Here is a 22986-nt window from a genome sequence, read left to right on the forward strand (position 1 = left end):
TGTCGTGCTGCCATCTTGTGAAATCACTGACATACTGTATGCCATTGGATTTGCAGTGTTGTGGCAGGGGTACATTGCACTACATTTAAAAATACTGTAAGTTACAATAAAAATAAAGCAAAACAAATAAGGAAGCTGTGCAAAAAGCATTGAGATAGTACCTATGGGTTTGTCTAAAACTTTGAGAGTTGTTTTCAGGCTCTTTTACCTTCTTCCTGACAGTAGTAATGAGAACAGGGCATGTCCTGGGTGGTGGGGCTCCTTAAAGATGGATGCCCATTCTTGAGGCATCACCTTTTGAAGATGTCCTCGATGCTGGGAGGCTAGTGCCCACGTTGGAGCTGGCTGAGATGACAACCCTCTGCAGATTAGTGCCTTCATATCAGACAGTGATGCAACCAGTCAAAATGTTCTCCTCAGTACATCTGTAGAAATTTGCAAGAGTCTTTGGTGACACACCAAATCTCCTCAAACGCCTAATGAAATATTACCAGTGTTGTGCCTTCTTCGTAATTGGATCAATGTGTTGTGCCCAGGATAGATCTTCAGAGATATTGACACCCATAAAACTTGAAGTGGCTTGTTCTCATCGCTCTGAATGTCGTTTATCGTCTTAGGCACATGACCCTGACTCAGAAATGTGGGGAGAAGTCAAGTACTCGATACATGGAGCAGGAGCAGACCTGTAAGTAACGTTCTTCCTCAGAGTAACTGAGGGAATCCTCATACCTGAAGGCAAACTATGTGAATCATGGAGCGGGTTCCATAGCATCATTCTCACTACCTGCATGGTAATGAATTCTGCAGATTCACTGCCATCTAGCTAAAGAACTTCCTCCTCATCTCTGTTCTAAAGGGATGCCTTTCCATTCTGAGGCTGTGCCTTCTGGGCTTAGAGTCTCCACTGTAGGAAATATCTTCTCCACGTCCACCCTATCAATATTCGATAAGTTTCAGTGAGACTTCCCCCTCATTCTTCTAAACTCCAGTGAGTACAGGCTCAGGGATATCAAACACCCCTCATAAGTTAACCTTTCACTCCTGGTATCATTCTTATGAAACTCCTCTGGACCCTCTCCAATGCCAACACATTCTTGCTTAGATTAGGTGCCCAAAACTGCTCACAATACTCCATGTGCAGTTTGACCAATGACTTACAAAGCCACAGCAATACATCTTTGCTTTTATATTCCAGTCCTCTCAAAATGAACAGTAACATTGCATTTTCCTTCCTTACCACTGACTCACCTGTAAGCGAATCTTTTGGGAGTCCTGCATGAGGACTCCCAAGTCCCTTTCAACTTTCCTTTCTGACTTTTTTCCCCATTTAGAAAATTGTCTATGCCTGTATTCCTTCTACCAAAATGTATGACTGTACACTTCCCTACACTGTATTCCACCTGCCTCTTCTTTGCTCATTCTTCTGATCTGTCCAAGTCCTTCTGGAGGCTCCATCCATCTTTGTTTCATCCATAAACTTGGCCACAAATTTTGTCATTGAAAGAAGAGGTCCCAACATGGGACCTGTGGAATACCACTAGTCACTGGCAACCAACCAGAAAAGGCCCCCTTTATTCCTACTCTTTTCCTTCTGCCAGTCAGCAAATCTTTTTTCTATGCTAGTATCTTTACTGTAATACCATAATAATAACAAAGTTCAAAGTAAAACTTATTGTCAGAGTACATACATTTCACCACATGCAACCCTGAGATTTGTGTTTTCTGTGGGCATACTTAGCAAATCTATAGAACAGTAACTGTAAACAGACAGACATACTTTATTGATCCCGAGGGAAATTGGGTTTCGTTACAGTCGCACCAATCAAGAATAGTGTAGAAATATAGCAATATAAAACCATAAATAATTAAATAAAAATAAGTAAATTATGCAAAGTGGAAATAAGTCCAGGACCAGCCTATTGGCTCAGGGTGTCTGACACTCCGAGGGAGGAGTTGTAAAGTTTGATGGCCACAGGAAGGAATGACTTCCTATGACGCTCAGTGTTGCATCTCGGTGGAATGAGTCTCTGGTTGAACGTACTCCTGTGCCTAACCAGTACATTGTGGAGTGGGTGGGAGTCATTGTCCAAGATGGCATGCAACTTGGACAGCATCCTCTTCAATGGACAGCCAACTGTGCAAATACAAATATAAATAAATAGCAATAAATAACAAGCATGGAAAAAGCAAGATAAAAGAGTCCGTAAATGTGTGTAGCTATCCCCTTCTGTTCAAGAGCCTGATGGTTGAGGGGTAGATTCTGCTCTTGAACCTGGTGGTGCAAGTCCTGAGGCTCCTGTACCTTCTTTCTGCTACGTTAGTAATAACGTTACCACAGCACCAACAACACGGGATCAATTATGCTGCTGTCCGTAAGGATTTTGTATGTTCTCCCTGTGATCATGTGGATTTTCTACCAGTGCTCTGGTTTCCTATCATATTCCAAAGGTGTAGATGAATTTGTCACATGGGTGGTGAAGCACACTGGACTGGATGGGCCTGCTACCGGACCGGACCTCCAAATAAAAAACACAAGTGGCTTCTCCCCTTTCTCTCACATGGAGACGTTTTCTTTTTCTTGATGTCATTCCTTCTTCTAACCTGTTAGCTTCCTGCGTCAACTGCATCAGCAAATCAGCAATGCAGATTCACCTGCACTTACAGCCTTGCTTTTCCTTTGTGTAACACAGTCTTAGTCAGACATCCGGAGAACACATTTCTTGTGAGTTGGGTTTGGTTACATGGACCTACTGGAGTGAGGGGAGAGGAAAAGGGCAGGAAGTTGGGTCAGAACCCAGAACTGGCCCCCGCCACCACCCCTGAGGTTCTACCTGCTTTACAAAACTCTCCAAATTCTGTTTTGACCCACTTAGTACATGCTGACCTGATCGTCTACTTAATCCCATCAATCTGCACCTGGGGCATATCCTTCAAAACCTCTTCCATATATGTACCTTTCCAAACTTCTCTTGTTACAATTGATCCCACATTTTTCACTTCCACTGGCAGCTTGCTCCGTACTCGGACCACCCTATGAGTGGAGATAGTGCCCTACAGTACTATAACACAGGAACAGGCCCTTCAGCCAATTTAGTCAGTGGCAAGCTGTTATTCTGCCTAGTCCCATCGATCTGCCCCTGAACGATAGCCCTCCACAGCCTTTCCATCCATATTTCTCCTAAATTATGAAATTGAACCCACATCCCACCACTCTCTCACCACACTCTGAGAGAGTGTTCCACTCTCTCACCGCACTCTGAGTGAGAAGTTCCTCCTTAGGTTCCCCTTAAATATTTCAACTTTCACCCTTAACCTATGACTTCTAGTTGTAGACTCGCCCAACCTCAGTAGAAAAATCTGCTTTCACTTACGCTATCTATACCCGTCATAATTTTGCCTACCTCTGTCAAATCTCCCCTCAATCTCCTACACTTTGATAAAAATAGAGCAATATTGGCACACTTTATTAGCAATCTTTATTGCCATAATGTGAGAGCAGTACTGGAAAAATTATTTTCTTTTAACAACATTTATAAATGTTTGTCTTAAAACCAGATTTTATTTGCACAAGTTTGTGGACCTTGCATATTGGTTGAATGCCCAGGTTGGTGTGGTGTGATTCTATTATGGTTGCTATTCTATTATGGATTTATTGCGTTTTCGCACCAGAAAATGAATCTCAGGGTTGCATATGGTGACATTATGTACTTTGATAATAAATTTGAACTTCGAGATTTAAAAGAGGATAAATCTGGGCCCGTTGTATTAGTACTCCCCCTAGTGGACAGTCTGCCATACTGCAGCTTCTTTTTGCATACCAGACAACAGCTTTCCTGTTCAGACTTAAATAACAAAACAATAATGATAGGGTGTAGTCGTCAGATTGACACAAACATAGCTTGGAGTCTGGCGTTCAGTTCCGGTGCCCTCAGTAAGGAGTTAATTGGTCTTTGTAAATTGTCCTGTGATTAGGCGAGGGTTAAATAGGTGGGTTTCTGGGCAGTGTGGCTCATTGACTCTGGCTTCCTCCCACAATCCAAAGATTAGTAAGGGTCAGTAAGCTATGGGCATGCCAGGCTGGTACTGGAATCGTGGCAGCTCTTGCAGGCTGCCCTCAGCACATCCTCAGACTGTATCGGTCGTTGATGCAAAAGCAATGCAATTCACTGTATGTTTCGATGTTTTGATGAACATCTGACAAATAAAGCTAATCTTTTATATTTTCTCCTGTTTCCATTTCCCCTGCTCTCATGATGTGATGTAATTTCTCTCTTTGGTGTGCTGGTGATAACTTTAAATTGATGAATCATAAATCTGCAAAATCAAAATGGCATTTCAGTTGTTAATTATGTTACGTACCCCGTAACTGGGTGTTTAACCAGCAGAGAAAGAAGAATCCATTGGAGTCTGGTGGTATCAAACTAAAGGTGTTTATTAATAAAAATAAGCAAAACCATATCAATAATGCAAATATACATATAAAACCAGTTAGCAGTAATAAACCTAAAAGTGTAGGAACAATAATAATAAGCAATAATAAACAAGCTCTATCAATGTCTAGGGGTAAATAAATTGTCATAGAAAAGTATAAAGTTCAGTTCAGTTCATGAGTGCTGATGTAGTTATGGTTGTTGAGTTGTAATCATGAGAGAGAGAGAGAGAGAGAGAGAGAGAGAGGAGAGAGAGAGAGAGAGGGAGAGAGAGAGAGAGAGAGAGAGAGAGAGAGGAGAGAGAGAGAGAGAGAGAGAGAGAGAGAGAGAGAGAGAGAGAGAGAGAGAGAGAGAGAGAGAGAGAGAGAGAGAGAGAGAGAGAGAGAGAGAGAGAGGATGTAACAGCTACAGCAGCCAAACCTTCCTTTGCTTTCTTAATTCTGTCATATTGTTGTTACGGTGGTCATTCAGTTATGACCCCTCTGGTCTTCAGCCAGACCATTCTTCTGTGGTGGACTCGTCACTCTGGCATGAGTGGACACACACACAAGTCCCCACCGGCCCTGCTTTTACACCGATAGCCTTAATGACCGACCTCCTGGTTCGGTCTTCGAAGCCCCCACCTTTCTTGTGGGTTCCAACACTCAATCAGTGTTCACTGGCGTGTCCGGAGGGTGTCTCTCCAGACCTGTCTTTTATCCCTACTAACAGGGACTCAGCTATCCATCACTCCTGAATGACTGTGTCCATCAAATAAGGCCACTCCTTCAGTCCACTGAGGAATGTTTTTGAGCAAACTATTGTCCTTGCAGTGAAACAGTAAATAATTCAAAAAAGGAGTCACAATACAGTTAATCAGCAATTACCCCCTCTCTCTTATCTGTCGCCGATGTTCTTGCCTGTTTTTCGTCTCTTTCTCATGGTCAACATAACAACAGTAATAGTTCGTGGTTCTCAAGGGGGGGGGATAGTTAACTCTTCACCCCATTGTCCATCAGGTCTGTTTATCACTCGTAACAATTATTACACATTGCTACGTATAATGTGTAACATCTTTGCATCAGATCTACAGAATAAATGCGTTCTCTGTACATTTTGTCAGGAATTGCAGAAAGGTCCTTATTTTTTATTTATATGAACGATCTCAACCTGAAGTGTTGACTGTCCATTTCCTTCCACAGGTGCTGCCTGACCCACTGAGTTCCTCCAGCATCTTGTGTGTTGCTCCAGATTCCTACATCTGCATCTCTAGTGTCTGTTTATTTTTCATTCATCTCTTGGGAAGTGGAACTCGATAGTAAAGCCCATCCCTTAGACAGTCAAGTTCAAATTTAAGGTTATTTTCAAATGCACAAATATTTGGGTGCACAGATGCAAGGAAGAACCTACTTGCAGCAGCTTCTCAGGCACATAGCGTCAGATAAGCAGCATTCACAATAGAAACATAAATTAAACATAGATTATGCACAGTTTTTACAAGAAAACCAGAATTAGAAGAAAAAAATGCCAAGTCTGTTTTACTGTAAACAAAGTAGTCATAGCGTTACTAAACATACGGTTCAAGAACTAAACAGCTGAAGGGAAGTAACTGTTCTTGCATCTGGTGGAGTGGGACTTCAGGCTTCTGTACCTCCTGCCCGATGGTAGCTGCGTGAAGAGAGCATGACCCGGATGGTGGGATGTTTGATGTTACTTTCTTGCTACAGCACTTATGAGCTAATTTCTTGAATCCCTGCAGTCCTTCTGGCTAAAGTACTCCCACAATACTGTTAGGTCGAGAGAGGATTTTGACTAAAGCTCAGTCAACATGATCAGGATAGTGTTTGATTTGGAGGGGTCTGTGACGTCTACCACCGACAAGGTCAGAAGTGGAAGTGGAATAGGAATATCTTCAACTTTTTCCTGATTGATTAGGAACAGGTCGGTGACACGGTAGCATAGTGGTTAGCACAACGCTTTACAGTACCAATGACCCAGGTGCACTTCCCACCGTTGTCTATAAGGAGTTTTACATTTTCCCTGAGGCTGCATGGGTTTCCTCCTGGCTCTCCAGTTTCCTCCCACAGTCCAAAGACGTTATGGTTGGTAGGTTAAATGATCATAGTAAATTGTCCGGTGACTAGGCTAGGGTTAAATCGGGGTTGCTGGGCAGCACTGCTCAACGGGCCTGAAGTGCCAACCCTGTGCTGTATCGCAATAAGTAAACTTTTAAAAAGTTGAAGTTGTTCCTGTTCAGCTTCCACTCTTGACCTTCAAGGTGGAAGAGGTCATAAATTCCGGAGGCATTGCTGGAGCAACGCTGCAGCGTATTGATTTATTCAGCATTGCCGCACAGCGACAGGCCCTTCTGGTCCAATGACCCATGCGGCCCTTGTGGCTGATTAAGCTACTAACCCGTGCGTCTGTGTAATGTGGGAGGAAGCCCGAGAGTGTGGAGGAAACCCGTGCGGTCACTGTGAGATTAGAACCATAGAACGTTACAGGGCCTTCAGCCCTCCATGTTGTGCCAACCCATATAATCCTTAAAATAAAGTACTAAACCCACACTACCCCATAACCCACACTACCCCATAACCCTCTATTTTTCTTTCATCCATGTGCCTGTCCAAGAGGCTCTTAAATACCCCTAATATTTTAGCCTCCACCACCATCCCTGGCAAGTCATTCCAGGCACTCACAGCCCTCTGTGTAAAAAACTTACCCCTGATGTGTCCCCTAAACTTCCCTCCCTTAATTTTGTACGTATGCCCTCTGGTGTTTGCTATTGGTGCCCTGGGAAACAGGTACTGACTATCCACCCTATCTATGCCTCTCATAATCTTGTAGACCTCTTTGAAGTCTCCTCTCGTTCTTCTACGCTCCAAAGAGAAAAGTCCCAGCTCTGCTAACCTTGCTTCATATGACTTGTTCTCCAAACCAGGCAACATCCTGGTAAATGTCTTCTGCACCCTCAGATTGTACAAGCTCCTTACAGACTGGGGCAGGAATCGAACCCAGGTTGTTGGTGCTGTAATACTGTTATGCTAAGAGCTACACTACCGTGCTGCCCTTTATAGACGGCACACAGTCCAGCCACAGTGTGCCAGAGGTGGAGAGATTGAACACTTAACCTTACTCTCCTGAGTGCTTGTTTTTCAGATTCCTGATTCACCCAAGCACGGGAGTTATCTACACTCAGCCCTGGGCAGTACTGGATGCTGAAGAACGATCGAAGTACAACTTCCCCATCAAAGCAGAGGACGTGGAAGGGAAACACAGCTTGGCGGAGGTCTTTGTGATGGTTCTCGACGTAAACGACCACTATCCAGAATTTAATGAGAACATTTTGGACAAGGTTATGATTATTGGATCACCTGTAAAAGTTGAGGTAAGCGAGTGGAGCTAAATAAATTGCTCTATTTGTTCTCTTCAGTGAGCACAATAATGAATCACATCGGAGTCTGTAATGCTTACATTTTCCTAGAGGAAAGTTTCAGACTGGGTAGAAAATCAGCTTTATTTTGTCACATGTACATTGAACCATAGAGTGTAATGTGGTGTTTGCATCAACAGCCAACACACTACAAGGATATGCTGGGCGCCAGTGTTTTGCCACACTTTTGACACCAACAGAGCATTCCCACAACTTACTAACTCTAACCCGTACATCTTTGGAATGTGGGCAGAAAACTGAAGCACCTGGAGGAAAGCCACACTGCCCCTGGGAGAACCTTCAAATTCCTTACAGACCTGCGGTGGGAATTGAACCCAGGTGGCTGGCACTGTAAAACGTTACTATGCTACTGTGCACCCTGTATACCATATCGGGCCAGGAATCTTTGCCATGCCCCAATATGCAGCGTTGCTGAGCAGAGGGCTCACGATGAGTTATGACTCAGAGCTTTATCAGAATGAGAAAAAGTTTGAATAGGGGCTGGCACCAGAATTTCATACCGACTCCTCTGTACCCTTGTGGAAATTTGACATTATTGTGACTGCTGTTCCATAGAGAATGGAGCATCAGGAATCACTTCTAAAGTTAAGGCATGATGATTAACAGTAGTACCTGTTGCAGATAGAGTCGCAGAGTCATAGAACGATACACCGTGGAAACAGGCTCTTTGATATAACTGGTCCATGCCAGTGAAGATCCCCATCTAGGCTAGTCTCACTTGTCCAGATTTGACCCATACCCGAACCTTTCCTATCCATGTACCTGTTCAAGTGTCCCAAGTGTTGATATTGTACCGGCCTCAACTACTTCCTCTGGCTGCTCCCTCTGTTCATACCTCCCTCTGAAGAAGTTGCTCCTCAAGTTCTGAATAAATCTTACCCCTTCCATGTTAAACCATGCCCTCTAATCTTTGACTCCCTTTCTTTGTGATGAAGTCTGTGTGAATTCTCCATGTCCTCTCCCCCTCATGTTTTATACATGTCTACGATGTCAAACTTCAATCTCCTATGCTCCAGGGAATGAAGTCCTTGTTCATTCGTTATGTGCCAGGTTGCATGACGCGGGTGATCATGTTCTATCCATGACCATGATTGTTCATGGCAAATTTTTCAGCAGAAACTGTTTGCCATTTTCTTCTTCTGGGCAATGTCTTTACAAGATGGGTGACCCCAGCCATTATCGATACTCTTCAGAGATTGTCCACCTGGCGTCAGTGGCCGCATAACCAGCACTTGTGATATGCGCCAGCTCCTCATACAACCGTCCACCACCTGCTCCCATGACTTCACGTGATCTGATTTGGGGGGGCGCTAAGCAGGTGCTACACCTTGCCCAGGGGTGACCTGCAGGCTGGCAGAGGTAAGGAGCACCGTACACCTCCTTTGGCAGAGACGTGTCTCCATGCTGCCACCCAACTGAAGTCCTGGCCCAGCTATTGCTCACTCTCTTAAGTCCTGGAAACATTCTTGTAAATCGTCTTTGCATTCCTCCCAGTTTGATGACATCTCTCCTATAACAGGGAACCAAAACAGTACATAATGCTCCAAATGAAAGTGATGGTAGATGGTAGACTGAACCAAAAAAGGAGAGAGAAAAGAACAGAGGGAGTGAGGATTACCTGAAGTTGGAAAAGTTAACGTTTATGCTATTGTGTGACAAACAACACTGGTGCCGGCATCTTAAAGTCATAGAAAAACTATGTTACATAACAGTTCTGCCTGGACTAGAGGGCATGTTGAGTGAGCTAAGACTTTTCTCTTTGGAATGAAGGAGGATGTGAAGTGACTTGATAGATGATAAGAGGCATAGATCAAGTGCACAGCTGGAGACTTCTTTTTTCCAGGGTGGAAATGGCTAATACAAGTTGGCTCAATTTTAGGGTGATTGGAGGAAAGTATAGAGGGGATGTCAGAGGTAAGTGTTTTTACCAAGAGAGTGGTGTGTGCTTGGAATGTTCTGCCAAGGGTTGTAGTGGAGACAGTTATATTAGGAGCATTTAGATAGCCACATGGATAATAGAAAAATGGAGGCTATGTAGGACAGAAGGGTTAGATTGACTTTGAGTAGGCTGAAAGGTCGACATTGTGGGCTGAAGGGTCTGTAGTGTGCTGTAATATTGTATGTAAGGAAGACATCATATCTGAGGCCACCCCACCCTGCACTTGGTCTATAACACATAGCTCAATTAAGTCTCCCCTCAGCCCCTCAGCCACGGTTTATCTAATCGTCTCCCTTTGCTCCATTTTCTGGTTCTGACCATATCCCCCTAGTCTGTGCGCCTGGCCCGGAGGTGGAGGACTGTCCATGTGAGTGGGAGGGAGGGAAGGAGGAACGGGGCTTGTGGCATTGTTGCTTGCTGTGTTCTGGGCATGCTCTGCTGGCACCAGAATGTGTGGCGACACTTGCAGGCTGCCCCCGCACGTCCTTTGGATGTGTTGGTTGTTAACGTGAACGACGCATCTCACTGTATGTTTCAATGAGCATGTGATAAATAAATCGGTATCTGAACCGGAATTGGCATCCATGCGCAGGATTTGGAGTCACTGAGCACCACAGCAAGGAACAAGACAATAATTGTGTTTCCTGTGCCAAACTTTTAACGCAGGCCAAAGATGAGGATGCGGAGGAACCAAATAATGTTGTAGATTACTCGATAATGCAAGCTGACCCGGCCAACGTTTTCGACATCGGTCAGGCCACGGGAGAGATAGTGTTGAAGTCCTACATCAGATCTCTGGAGGTCATTCACAACATCACCAAAAACAAGGACTGCCAGTGGTCCTTGATTGTGCAAGCTAAAGACAGAGGCTCTCCCTCCTTCAGCACAACAGCGGTTGTAAGAATTGATATTACAGAGGAGGTAAGTGTACATTACATAGAAGAGTACAGGAACAGGCCCTTCAGCCCACAATGTGCTAAACTAATTAAACTAGTAATTAAACGTTAATCTAAAATGATCCCTTCTGCCCTCAGAATGTCCATATACCTTCATTCTCTGCACGTTCAGGTATCTACATAAGAGCCTCTAAAATGCCTCTGACATACCTACCTCTGACATACCTACCTTTGACATACCTACCTCTGACATACCTACCTCTGACATACCTGCCTCTGACATACCTACCTCTGACATACCTACCTCTGACATACCTGCCTCTGATATACCTACCTCTGACATACCTGCCTCTGACATACCTACCTTTGACATACCTACCTCTGACATACCTGCCTCTGGCAATTTCAAGCACCCAGCACTCTCTGTGGAAAAATAATACTTGCCTCGCATGTATTAAAGTAAGTTTAACTTACTCCTCCTCTCTCCTTAAATATATTAGACATTTCCACCCTGGGAAAAATGTATCATCACTCTACTCTATGCCTCTCAAACTTATAAACTTCAATCATGCCTTCATTTAACGTATGTCACTCCAGAAAATATGGTCCCTCCTTATACCACATGCCCTTTAATCCAGGTAGTATTTTGATAAATCTCTGCTATTCTCTCTCCCAAACTCCTATGCCCTTCCTATAATGGGGTGACCAGAACTAAATGCAAAACTCCAGAAGTAGCTTCCCCAGGATTTTACGAAGTTGCAACATAACTTCCTGGCCTGGAACTCATTGCCTCGGCTACTAAAAGCAAGCATACCGCACACCACCTTTGCCATCCTACCAACGTGTACAGCCGCTTTTAGGAAGCTATGGATCATTCTGTATATCAACACTGTCAAGAGTCTTGGTATTAACAATATACTATCCCCTCACATTGGAAATTTTCCCTGAAGTTGAACCTTTCGAGAATAAAATGCTTCACAAACAAAATGCTGGAGGAACTCAGCAGGTCAGGCAGCATCTATGGAGAGGAATAAACAACTGACGTTTCAGGCCGGGACTTTGACTGTTTATTCCCTTCCATAGATGCTGCCTGATCTGCTGAATTCCTCCAGCACTTTGTGTGTGTTGCTCTGCATTATTAGCATCTGACGAATCTCCTGTGTTGACAAAATGCTTCAAACCTGCATCACGGGACAATTCAGAAAAGCAGAGATCAGTAATCAAAATAATAGAACATTTCCAGAAACTTCATTACTTACTTATAATTTTATTCATTATTTCATAATTTTCATAATCTTACTTTGGGCCAGAATCAGAATCAGTCTAATATCACATGCGTTTGTTGTGAGATTTGTTAACTTTACAGCAGCAGTAAAATGAATACATGATAAAGAAATATAAAGGAAAAAAGTGTTACATTAAGTATATAAAAGTCTATTAAATAGTTAAGCTAAAATAAGTAGTGCAAAAAACCCCAGAAATAATAAAGTAGCGAGGTAGTATTCGTGGGTTCAATGTCCATTTAGGAACTGGATAGTAGAGGGGAAGAGGCTGTTCTTCAGTCACTGAGTGTGTGCCTTCAGGCTTCACTACCTCCTTCCCGACGGTACCTGTGTGAAGAGGGCTTGTCCTGGGTGGTGGAGATCCTTAATGATGGACACCACCTTCCTAAGGTACCGCTCCTTGAAGATATCTTGGATACTACGGAAGCTGGTACCCATGATGGAGGTGACTAATTTTACAACTCTCTGCAGCTTATTTCAATCCTATGGAGTAGCACCCCACCCCCCATACCAGACGGTGATGCAGCCAGTCAGAATGCTCTCTGTCATACCAGTGTAGAAATTTTTGAGTGTATTAGTTGACAAGACAAATCTCCTCAAACTCTTAGTGAAATAATACCTGCTCTCTTGCCTTCTTTATAGTTGTGACTATATATAACCAGGTTAGGTCCTCAGAGATACTGACACCCAGGAACTTGAAATTGCTCACTCTCTCCACTTCTGATCCCTCTGAAGATTGGTTTGTGTTCCCTCCTCTTACCCTCACTGGAGTTCACAAACAGCTTTTTGGTCTTGATGACATTGAATACATGGTTGTTGCTGTGACACCACTCAACTAACTGATATATCTTGCTCCCGCACAGCCTCTCGTCACCATCTGAAACGCTACCAAAAATGGTTGTATCATCAGCAAATTTATGGATGGCATTTGAGCTATGCCTAGTCACACAGTCATGGGCATAGCGAGAGTAGAGCAGTGGGATAAACACACACCCCTGTGGTGTGCCACTGTTGATTGTCAGCGAGGTGGAGATGTTATTTCCACTCTGCTCAGATTGTGGTCTTCCAGTTAGGAAGCTGAGAATCGGTTGCAGAAAGAGGTACAGAGGCCTAGGTTCAGTAGCTTTTCAATCAGGAATGATGGTGTTAAATGCTAAGGTATAATCAAAAAAGAGTATCTTGTTATTGGTATCTGCATTGTCCAGGTGATCCAAGGCTGTGTGGAGAGCAATTGAGATCGAGTCTGCTGTAGACCTCTTGTGACGATAGGCAAATTGCAGTGGGTCCAGGTCCTTCCTGAGACAGGAGCTGATCCTAGCCATGACCAACCTCTCAAAGCACTTCATCACTGTAGATGTGAGTGCTACTGGATGATTGGTGTTGAGGCAGCTCACTCTGCTCTTCTTGGGCACTTTAGAAGCAGATGGGAACTTCCGACTGTGGCAGTGAGAGATTGAAAATGTCTTTATATACTCCCGCCAGTTGGTTAGCACAGGTTTTCTAAGCCTTACCAGGTACCTTATTGGACCTTAAACAGCGCCTGGAGAGAAAAATGAAAGAAGATGCTTCTAAGCTGTACTTATAAAATGTTTAGATGCTGCTATAAGTATTGTAGCCGTACACCATGAGGAGTTGATCATGAGGCATCCACCTCCACCTCTGGTTTTGAGAGACTCGACTGATCTATCTTGACGATGAATTGTGAACCCGTCTATTACTAATCACTGTGTCTGGCACGGAAGGGGTTAACCAAGATTCCATAAAACAATGACATGTCTGAGTTTCTTGTTGGGACATGAATTCAGTTTGCTAGTTGGATCATTTGTTTCCCAGGCAGTAAGCTTTCTACACTTAGTATCCCCAGTGGAGTCTAGTCCAATTACTGAACGGCCTGAATCCTATTACTTAAATGCTCACAGGGAACACAACAGTAACATTGATCTATTGCTTCCAGGATTGTTAATTAACACCTCTGCACATGCTGTGACATGGTGGATTTCAATAATAGGATTTCTTGTGGTCTCCAAGTATAAGACCATCAGACCATAAGACATGGGAGCAGAGTTAGGCCATTTGGCCCATCGAGTCTGCTCTGTTATTCAATCATGGCTGATTTATTCCTCTCAACCCCATTCTCCTGCCTTCTTCTCGTAACATTTGATCAAGGGAGCTCTATTGACCTTAAAGCTGGAAAATTTGGATCCTTGTGACTTTGAGCCCATTGAGGCACGCAGAATTCCAAACCACAACAAGGTTGTGGTCCTCTTGGAGAGGATGATCCATACTGTGTTGATACAAGTCATGGTATTTAGTTAGGGAGATGCATTTACCCAAGAATCTATTACTTGTTCATGAACTGTGGTAATGGATTGGATTTAGAAACAGAAACTGCCCACCAAAGCTGCAGCGAGATGCATTGGGATTACAAATGGTTCATCACCTCTCTCCACACCCCCAGCATCACCCTTAACTTACATCCCACATCCTCCATTGGTAAGTGAAAAAGTGAAAGTTCTTGCAGCCTTTGAAGACAGCTTTCATCTATTTACAGTCAAACTGTTGAAGTTGCATAAGACATTGCTGAGGTCTAATTTGGAGTATTGTGTGCAGTTTTGGTCACCTACTTACAGGAAAGATGTGTGAGGAGATGTAAAGTTGATCTAACAAGCATAAAGGCAGAAAGCCCCACTTCAAGCTCATTGAGGTAAAAGTCAAATGCCTCAAATATTTAAATTAACATTTAGTTGTATGTGCATATGTGTTTTATTGTGTCTTTCACTGTAAACAGAAAATGGACCAAATTGAATTATCAAACTGTTGCTGCTAACTTGATTACTAAATGTGGTTTATGATTCTAATAGTCTACCAGACAGCTCACATCATGAAAAGATTAATAAATGGATGTTATACCATCGCACAAACTGATCTCAGAGAGCAAGTTTGATCGTGCACTTAGATCAGCATCACTGAAATCTAATGTTTTAACATTTTCAGATTAAATCCAGGTTAAACTCTTATATTTTGGGCCTAAGGAACCATCCATGGAGAATATTTAGAATCTGCGTGAGCACGATCAGTCTCATCGTTTCTGTGACAGTACTTGTCTCTGCTCTGATGTTCTGGAAAACTGCGAAATTGTCTCAAGTGCACCCAAGCAGCAAGATCCGAAAAATTGTCAAGAGGCCAGCACAGACAGAAGTGTCCAGCCAGTGACAGTGCAGAACTTCCACTTAACCTCAATACCAAGGACGGGACGCAGAAAATATTTCCTTTTGCTCTTCCAACAATGAATGCTGTGGGGGTCTGTAAAAGAGTACAGAATGGAAGTGGAGCCTACTGTCTTCATGGACAGAGGGATCATTCAGAATAGTGGCCTTTTACAAGAGTCAGTGGGAAACTTTGATATTTAATAGGTGGAATTCCGAAACTGGATGATCACAGGCTGGGTAACCTGTAGGGGATCTTTCCAAGCGGCATGGAGGAAATCCAAAAGACCGTAAGATATAGGAGCAGAATTAGGCCATTTTTCCCATCGAGTCTGCTCTGCCATTTCATCATGGCCGATCCATTTTCCCTCTCAGCCCCAATCTCCTGCCTTCCCCCCCGTATCCCTTCATGACCTGACTAATTAAGAATTTATCAATCTCTGCCTTAAATATACCCAATGACCTGGCCTCCATAGCTGCCTGTGGCAAAGAATTCCACAGATTCAGCATTCTCTGGCTATAGAAATCCCTCCTGATCCCTGTTCTAAATGAACACCTTTCTATTCTGAACCTGTGTCCTCTCGCCTTAGACTCCCCTGCCATCTTCTCCACATCCACTCTATCGAGGCCTTTCAACATTCAATAGGTTTCAATGAGGTCACACCTCTTTCTTCTGAATTACAGTGAGTGGAGGCCCAGAAGCATCAAACGTTCTTCATATGACAAGCCTGTCTATTCCAGAATAATTTTTGTGAACCTCCTTTGAACCCTCTCCAATGTCAGCACATCCTTTCTTAGATGAGGGGCCCAAAACTGCTCACAATACTCCAAGTGAGGCCTCACCAGTGCTTTATAAAGCCTCAACATTGCATCCAGCTATGGGTGCAAGTGAATGGATATCATAGTGTTGCAAATACACTGGAACAGGCTGAATGGAAGCACAAATTGCTCTGGAGCATGTCATCAGCACTACAGCTGGGGTGGAGTCAGGATCCATAGATTTTGGTGTCTCCATTGTCCTCAGGCATCTCTGGAGATCATGCAGCATCTACTCAACTAAAACCTGCCTTCTAAGATGCTGGTTTTTCCTGATATCAGAACAAAGCCAAGAAGGAATCAGTTGGATGCTGTTCGCTGGAGATGTTTGCAGATGCTTCGACCTCTCAGTTGCATACTCATCCAGGATTGGCATGCTCATGGATTCTGTTCCTCCCATTAGTTATTCAATTCTTTACCAAATTTTAGACAAGAATGTAGCAAGGCAGTGGTAAAGTCATCTGAGACATTATTGTTTATAGCTTGCTGCTTCTGCTGTAGGCACACAAGTAGTCCCGCGATGTAGTTACATCAATGCTTGTCAGTTGGAAAATGGTCCATGAAAGAAGTGACTTAAAAGTCAAATTTCTAAGTGAATTTATTATCAAAGTACATATATGTCACCGTATACTACCGTGAGGTTCATTTTCTTGTGGGCATTTTCAGGAAAATAAAGAAGTACAATTGAATTAAAAAATATATATAAATAACAAAGACTGACAACTAACCAATGTTCAAAAGAGAGAAAAGGAAAAATCAGAGAGGAAAGTAGCTTTTAAAATTCAAAAGATTACACAATAATAAATATATTAACTGAAGCAACACACACAAAATGCTGGAGAAACTCAACAGCTCAGGCAGCATCTATGGGAATTAATGAACAGTTAATGTTTCTAGCCGAGACCCTTCTTCAGGATTGAGAAGGAAGGGGGAAGACGACAGAATATAAAGGTGAAGAGGGGAAGGAAGATAGCTGGAAGGTGGTGATGCACCATCAATAACTCTCGGAGACAGGAGGCGAATGATAGACTTTTATTAGCAGCAAAAGTGACCACAACATCTTGGAGACTGAGGGAGGAGCTGTGCCTCCAATCACCTTTATACAGGGGTCTGTGGGAGGAGCCACAGGAGCAGTCAGCAGAGGGGCGTGTCCAGACAAGTATACACATTGTTTACCACAGGTGATGAGTGAAGTCAGGTGAGTGGGAAAGGTCAAGGGATGGAGAAGAAAGAATCTATTAGGAGAGGAGAGTGGGCCATAGGAGAAAGGGAAGGAGGAGGGGACACACGGGGCAGTGATAGTCAGGTGAGAAGAGGTAAAAGGCTAGAGTGGAGAAGAGGGGAGGGGAGGGGAATTTTTTTTACCAAAAGGAGAAATCGATGTTCATGCCACCAAGTTGGAGGCTACCCAGAAGGAATATAAGGGTTTGATGCTCCTCTCTGAGGGTGGCTTCAGCTTGACACAAGAGGTGGCCATGGACTGACATGTTGGAACGGGAATGGGAATGGGAATTAAAATGTTTAACTGGAAACCTGGCTCATGCTTCCTTTGAAATCAAGACTCACGCTTTACTCTTCGACAGTCAGATTTGGCTGCACAGTTATAGATGGAGGGGATGCCCTATTACCAGGAAATGAGGAACAAATCTGACTTCTGGACACTTAAAGATTGAGCCCAGAATTATCTTGTGAGCACTATTTATCTGTGTTAGAAATGAGGAGCCTAGTCCTTTGGACTAAATCACGTGTTTTTTTTTGTACTCTTTTACAGACTTCTGGCAAGGGGCATTTGGCAGACTTTTTAATGCAATCTAAAGATAATCCTATGAAAGCCCTAGGAGCAATAGCTGGAATTGTTTGCTTTTTTGTGGTTCTGACTGTCATAATTTCCACGGTCATGTTTTGGCGGAACAAGAAGTCCAACAGAGTGGGTCCCGTGAGACGCATCATAAAGCGACGGCCAGGCTGGAAACTGCAGACCCGCAGATCAAGGTGGTTCCAGGGTAAGAGGTCAAGGAAAAAAAGGGCTAATTTAACGACTTGTGCATCCAACCAGCACTTGCAAAACACGAGTACGAACAATAACCGCCCGGCACTTCCACTGGCTTTGCCAAGTGCACCCTTGCTTCCCCCTCCACCGACTACTCACTCAGCCAGACTCAATAAACCCAAATGGGACCTACCAACTGTCTCAGGATCCATCAGTCACAAAACAAACTACAACCCTCAGCAATCAAATAACAACACCATGAACATCAATGGAGCCCTGGTGTCAGAGCTTAAACAGCGCCTGGAGAGAAAAATGAAAGAAGATGCTTCTAAGCTGTACTTGTAAAATGTTTGGATGCTACAATAAGTATTGATATGATTGAAATGCTCTGTTGTTGATGCTTTCTATTTCTGTCAAAGAACTGTGTTTAATAACACTGGACAACAAATTTTTTCAAAAGTGTTGCTTCCTCAGAATTTTCTTTTTGCTTATGATAGACCGCTTGAAGCTGAACTCAAATGTAATTTCAGACTAGTCGTATCACATAGGGGTTTGGAGAAACAAGAAATGAACTTTTATTGAATGTAATGCATTTAACTGCGTAATGGTGCTGACACTTTGCAATCATTCAACTAAGTTTAAAAAAAGTTTTCTTGATGATTTTCATTTGTACTCAGTGTCTGAGGTATCCAGCAATAATCAGCCAGCATTGATGGATTCCTGTTGCCCTGATACCGTTCCTCCATGACCGTAATGTCCTGGTGAAACCTTTCACCGTGCTCGTCACTGGCAGTGCCACATTTTGAAGGGAAGAAGTCTAAATGGGAATGCAGAAAATAAATCTTCAATGGTTGTGTACACTTGAAGCATATTGTCAACCAGCTGCACATGACTTAGTGCTCTGTAGTTGCCAAGAAAATTTTCAACAGCATCCTTGAATGCCTTCCATGTGATTTTCTCCAGTCCCACTTAAAATTGCCTGTCATTGATGGCCTGTTTGATTTGTGGACCAATAAAAAATGCCTCCCTTAATCTTGGCATCAGTTGTTCTGACTGGAATTATGAATTGAAATAGCAAATATAGGCGATTCTTGAAAAAATGGAGCCTTACAGGAAAGCGTCATGGTGATTTTCATGTTCAGCAGCCTAAAATCCACAAGGTACACCCAAAAGTATTCAGGAAGCAAAGTCTTTGTTGTCCAGTGTAATTGCCTTGTTTTTAACTCATTGCAGCTTTTCTTAAATATAATTTATGCATAATATTACACACTCACTTTTCACTTAAAAGTGTCAATTACACTAGAATCAGATTCAGGTTTGCTATCACTGGCATATGTTGTGCAATTTGTTGTTGAAATGTGCATCATATGCAGTTTATAGATTAAGCAGATAGAGTAACAAATTTGACAGGTGGGGTCAGAAGACCACCAGAGAATACAGAGTGATCAGAAAGCAAAACAGTTTCAGAAGAGGACAGGTGTTACTCACAATACAATAGGACCACAGTGACATATATAAAGTATAAAGTACACACAATGCTGGAGGAACTCAGCAGGTTAGGCAGCATCAATGGAAAGGAATAAACAGCAGACGATTTAAGGCCGAGACCCTTCATCACCTTGGCCCCAACCATTGATTGTTCTGCTCCATAGATGCTGCCTGACCTGCCGAGCTCCTCCGGCATTTTCTGTGCGTTGCTCTGGATTTCCAGCATCTGCAGGATCTTCTTTGTACATAAAATACAATCTCTCCCTCTCAGCTCTCAAACACTGATACTTCCACATGAATTCAGACAATAATTTCAAAGATGAGTTTAGTTCATTGTTTTCTCAAAGGAGGGATCATAAAAGGCAAGAAACACCCTTTTGGTAATTTATGTTTTAATTAAAATAATCCTCGTTTAGTTATATCTATGAAAGGAAAATGGATTACCACTAAAGAATGATTGAATGATGCACAGTTTTTCATTAAAGGGAATCTTAATTATGCTGCAATCACGACTTTTCACACTTTAGTCACTGGATTCTAAATTTTAAATCAGAAGCATAACAATTAAATTATACCCCATCTTCTCGCTGTCTTAAAAGTGATGAGTCCTTCTTGTCCTTACCTACCACCCCATCAGCCTCTGCGTTCAACATGCTATTCTCTGCAACCTCTGCCATTTCCAAAGGGATCCTACCACTAATCATTTCTTAACCTTCCCCTTTCTCCACTTTCCGCAGGGATCACTCACTGTGCAATTCCCTTATCCATTCATCCCTCCCCACTAATATCCTTCCTGGCACTTATTCCTGCAAACAGCCTAAGTGTTACCCCTGCCCATACACCTCCTCGCTCCCATAACTACTTTCAGGGACCCAAGCAGTCCTTCCAGGTGAGGCATCACTTCACCTGCGAATCTGCTGGGGTCGTCTGTTGTGTGGTGCTCCCAATGTGGCCTCCTCTACATTGGTGAGACCTATCGTAAAATGGAGGACCGCTTCGTTGAGCATCTCTGCTTCATCTGCCACAAGTAGGACTTCCTGGTGGTAAAACATTTTAATTTTGATTTCCATTCCTGTTCCTACATGTTGATCCATGGCCTCCTCTTGTGCCTCTTTCTGGTAAACAAATTCCATACTCAGACTTTTTACTTCTTCTCACTTGACTATTACTTCCCCCGGGTCCCTTACTCCTTCCCTTTCTCCTATGGTCCTCTCTCCTCTCCTATCAGATTCCTTCTTCTCTCGCTCTTGACCTTTCCCACCCACTTGGCTTCACCTATCACTTTCTAGCTATCCTCCTTCCCCCCCCCCCACCTTTTTATTCTGCCCTGTTCCCCCTTCCTTCTCAGTCCTGAAGAAGGGTCTCGACCTGAAATGTCGATTGTATTCTTTCTGCTAGATGCTGCCAGACCTGCTGAGTTCCTCCAGCATTTTGTCTGTGTTGCTCTGTATTTCAAAATTAGTAGCAGTCTCTGGAAATCAGCCACAAATCCAGTTGCTAAATTTGGATCATTTCAATCCTGATCTTGTGATTTTGTTGCTTTTTATTTTAGATTTCATTTTGCTGAATATAAATGCACAATATCAAACTGGGTTTCAGAAAAAAGTGGAATGACTTGTTTCTTTCAAATCAATTTCTGTTGTCTCAATCTGCTCAACAGCGATGAAGTAATTTTGAGGTGTTGCCATTGTAACATTGGAAACTCAGATGATATGTCTGATTAGCAAGATTAATCTGATGACTGTCAGTGCAATGAATGTTCTTTATGTGCATGTTTTTCAATATACATATCATTCTGAGAAAATGGAATATTGTTCATGTCATGGTTCTTTATAATTTGTTACTTGTCAGAACAGATCTGTAGGAATGATCACCTGTAGGACAATGTTCGCATTTTTTTTTTGCATTGAGACACTGACAGAAATGTTTTATGTGCTGATATAAAATTCCTTCTGCTTCAATTATAGCATTTGAAAAGAATAGTGTGATAATTAAAATAGTGAAGAAAGAATTTGTATAAACAGATGTTCAGATTCAGATTTATTTATTGCAAGTGCATCGAACCATACAGTGAAATGTGCTGTTTGCATTAACCACCAACGCACATACTTGACAGAACAACACAGAATACAACAAAATGGAACAAAACAACATCAAAAAGTCCCCTTTCCTCTCTCCCACCCTCCCACCTTATTCCCATACTTAATATGGATAATAGAGCATTGTCTTCTCAACCAAACTTTCATTTGAATCTGCTTGCTGTGGGTTAAACATATTCAGTGATCCTGCCAAGTTTTACTGAAACACTGCCCAAAGAAAAGTTGGTGGGAGGATACAGGAAATGATCTTCATTCCTTTATTCTGGTGCAGAACAAGTAGAGTGGAAAGGGAAGAGAAGGAAATGAGTGAAGAGGTTACTGTTTCATTAGTATCCACCATTGTAGGGAGGTGGGGAAACAATAGATATTCAGCATTCTGTGGCCGGGGGTAGGATGAGTGTTTTGCAAATCCTTTTTGATGGTGGGTGTACACTTCATTTCTACCTAGTGCACTTCAAGGATACTTTGCTGGGAGACATAGAATACTCAATGAATGTCCGTTGCCTCTCTAGATGAAATCCTTTCAGTTCACAGAATAGCACTGGGATATTTAGTTGTAAGTTTGGTATAGTTCTTGTAAAGGGTTCAGGGCATTAGAAGGCTTTGGAGTTCTAATTTTTCTCTGTCTTTTTTTTTTGTTTTGTGGATGTCTGCGAAGAGTAAGGATTTCAGATTGTATACATTTTCTAATACTAAACTGAAACATTGAAGGCAAACTTACATTTCCCAGTCTTCAAATATGTTGCTTTGTATTATATGCTACTTTGATAAATAAAAGTTAATGAATTTCTGTACAACCACACTTCGTGCTTCATACAGGATCCGTTTCAGTTGGAATGTTAATTTCATCTTTAACATAGGTGATCATCTAATTTTCAGAGGCTGCTTCCATATAAAACTTTTAGTTTCAATATAATTATGGAGAAGGATAGGACTGGACCCAGGGTTGAGATTTTTGATTGGAGAAAGGCTAACTTTGAAGCGATGTGAAAGGACTTAGAAGGAGTGGATTGGGGCAATTTGTTTTATGGGAAGGATGTAATAGAGAAATGGAGGTCATTTAAAGGTGAAATTTTGAGGGTACAGAATCTTTATGTTCATGTTAGGTTGAAAAGAAAGGTTAAAAGTTTGTGAGAGCCATGGTTTTCAAGGGATATTGGAAACGGTGCGGAAAAAGAGAGATATCTACAATAAATATAGGCAGCATGGAGTAAATGAGGTGCTCGAGGAATATAAAGAATGTAAGAAGAATCTTAAGAAAGAAATTAGAAAAGCTAAAAGAAGATACGAGGTTGCTTTGGCAAGTAAGGTGAAAATAAATCTGAAGGGTTTCTACAGTTATATTAATAGCAAAAGGATAGTGTTGGATAAAATTGGTCCCTTAGAGAATCAGAGTGGACAGCTAT

General features: G+C 42.6%; 1 protein-coding gene across 2 annotated transcripts in view; it reads left to right on the forward strand.

Annotated features, from left to right (window-relative positions):
* cdhr1a (cadherin-related family member 1a) overlaps positions 1–22377 on the forward strand; it is a 58081-nt gene extending 35704 nt beyond the window's left edge. Inside the window, exons 14-17 of one of the 2 annotated variants that reach the window (XM_073025588.1) lie at positions 618–685; positions 7569–7797; positions 10469–10723; positions 17775–22377. In XM_073025588.1, coding sequence (XP_072881689.1) covers positions 618–685; positions 7569–7797; positions 10469–10723; positions 17775–18338 — 1116 coding nt within the window. In that variant the 3' untranslated portion in view covers positions 18339–22377. Of the gene's footprint in view, positions 1–617; positions 686–7568; positions 7798–10468; positions 10724–14975; positions 17717–17774 lie in introns of those variants that run through there. The other variant, XM_073025589.1, reaches the window with a different exon arrangement.
* Positions 22378–22986: the final 609 nt, after the last annotated feature.

This window comes from Hemitrygon akajei, chromosome 21, assembly GCF_048418815.1.
Source record: "Hemitrygon akajei chromosome 21, sHemAka1.3, whole genome shotgun sequence".
Classification (NCBI taxonomy): Eukaryota; Metazoa; Chordata; class Chondrichthyes; order Myliobatiformes; family Dasyatidae; genus Hemitrygon; species Hemitrygon akajei.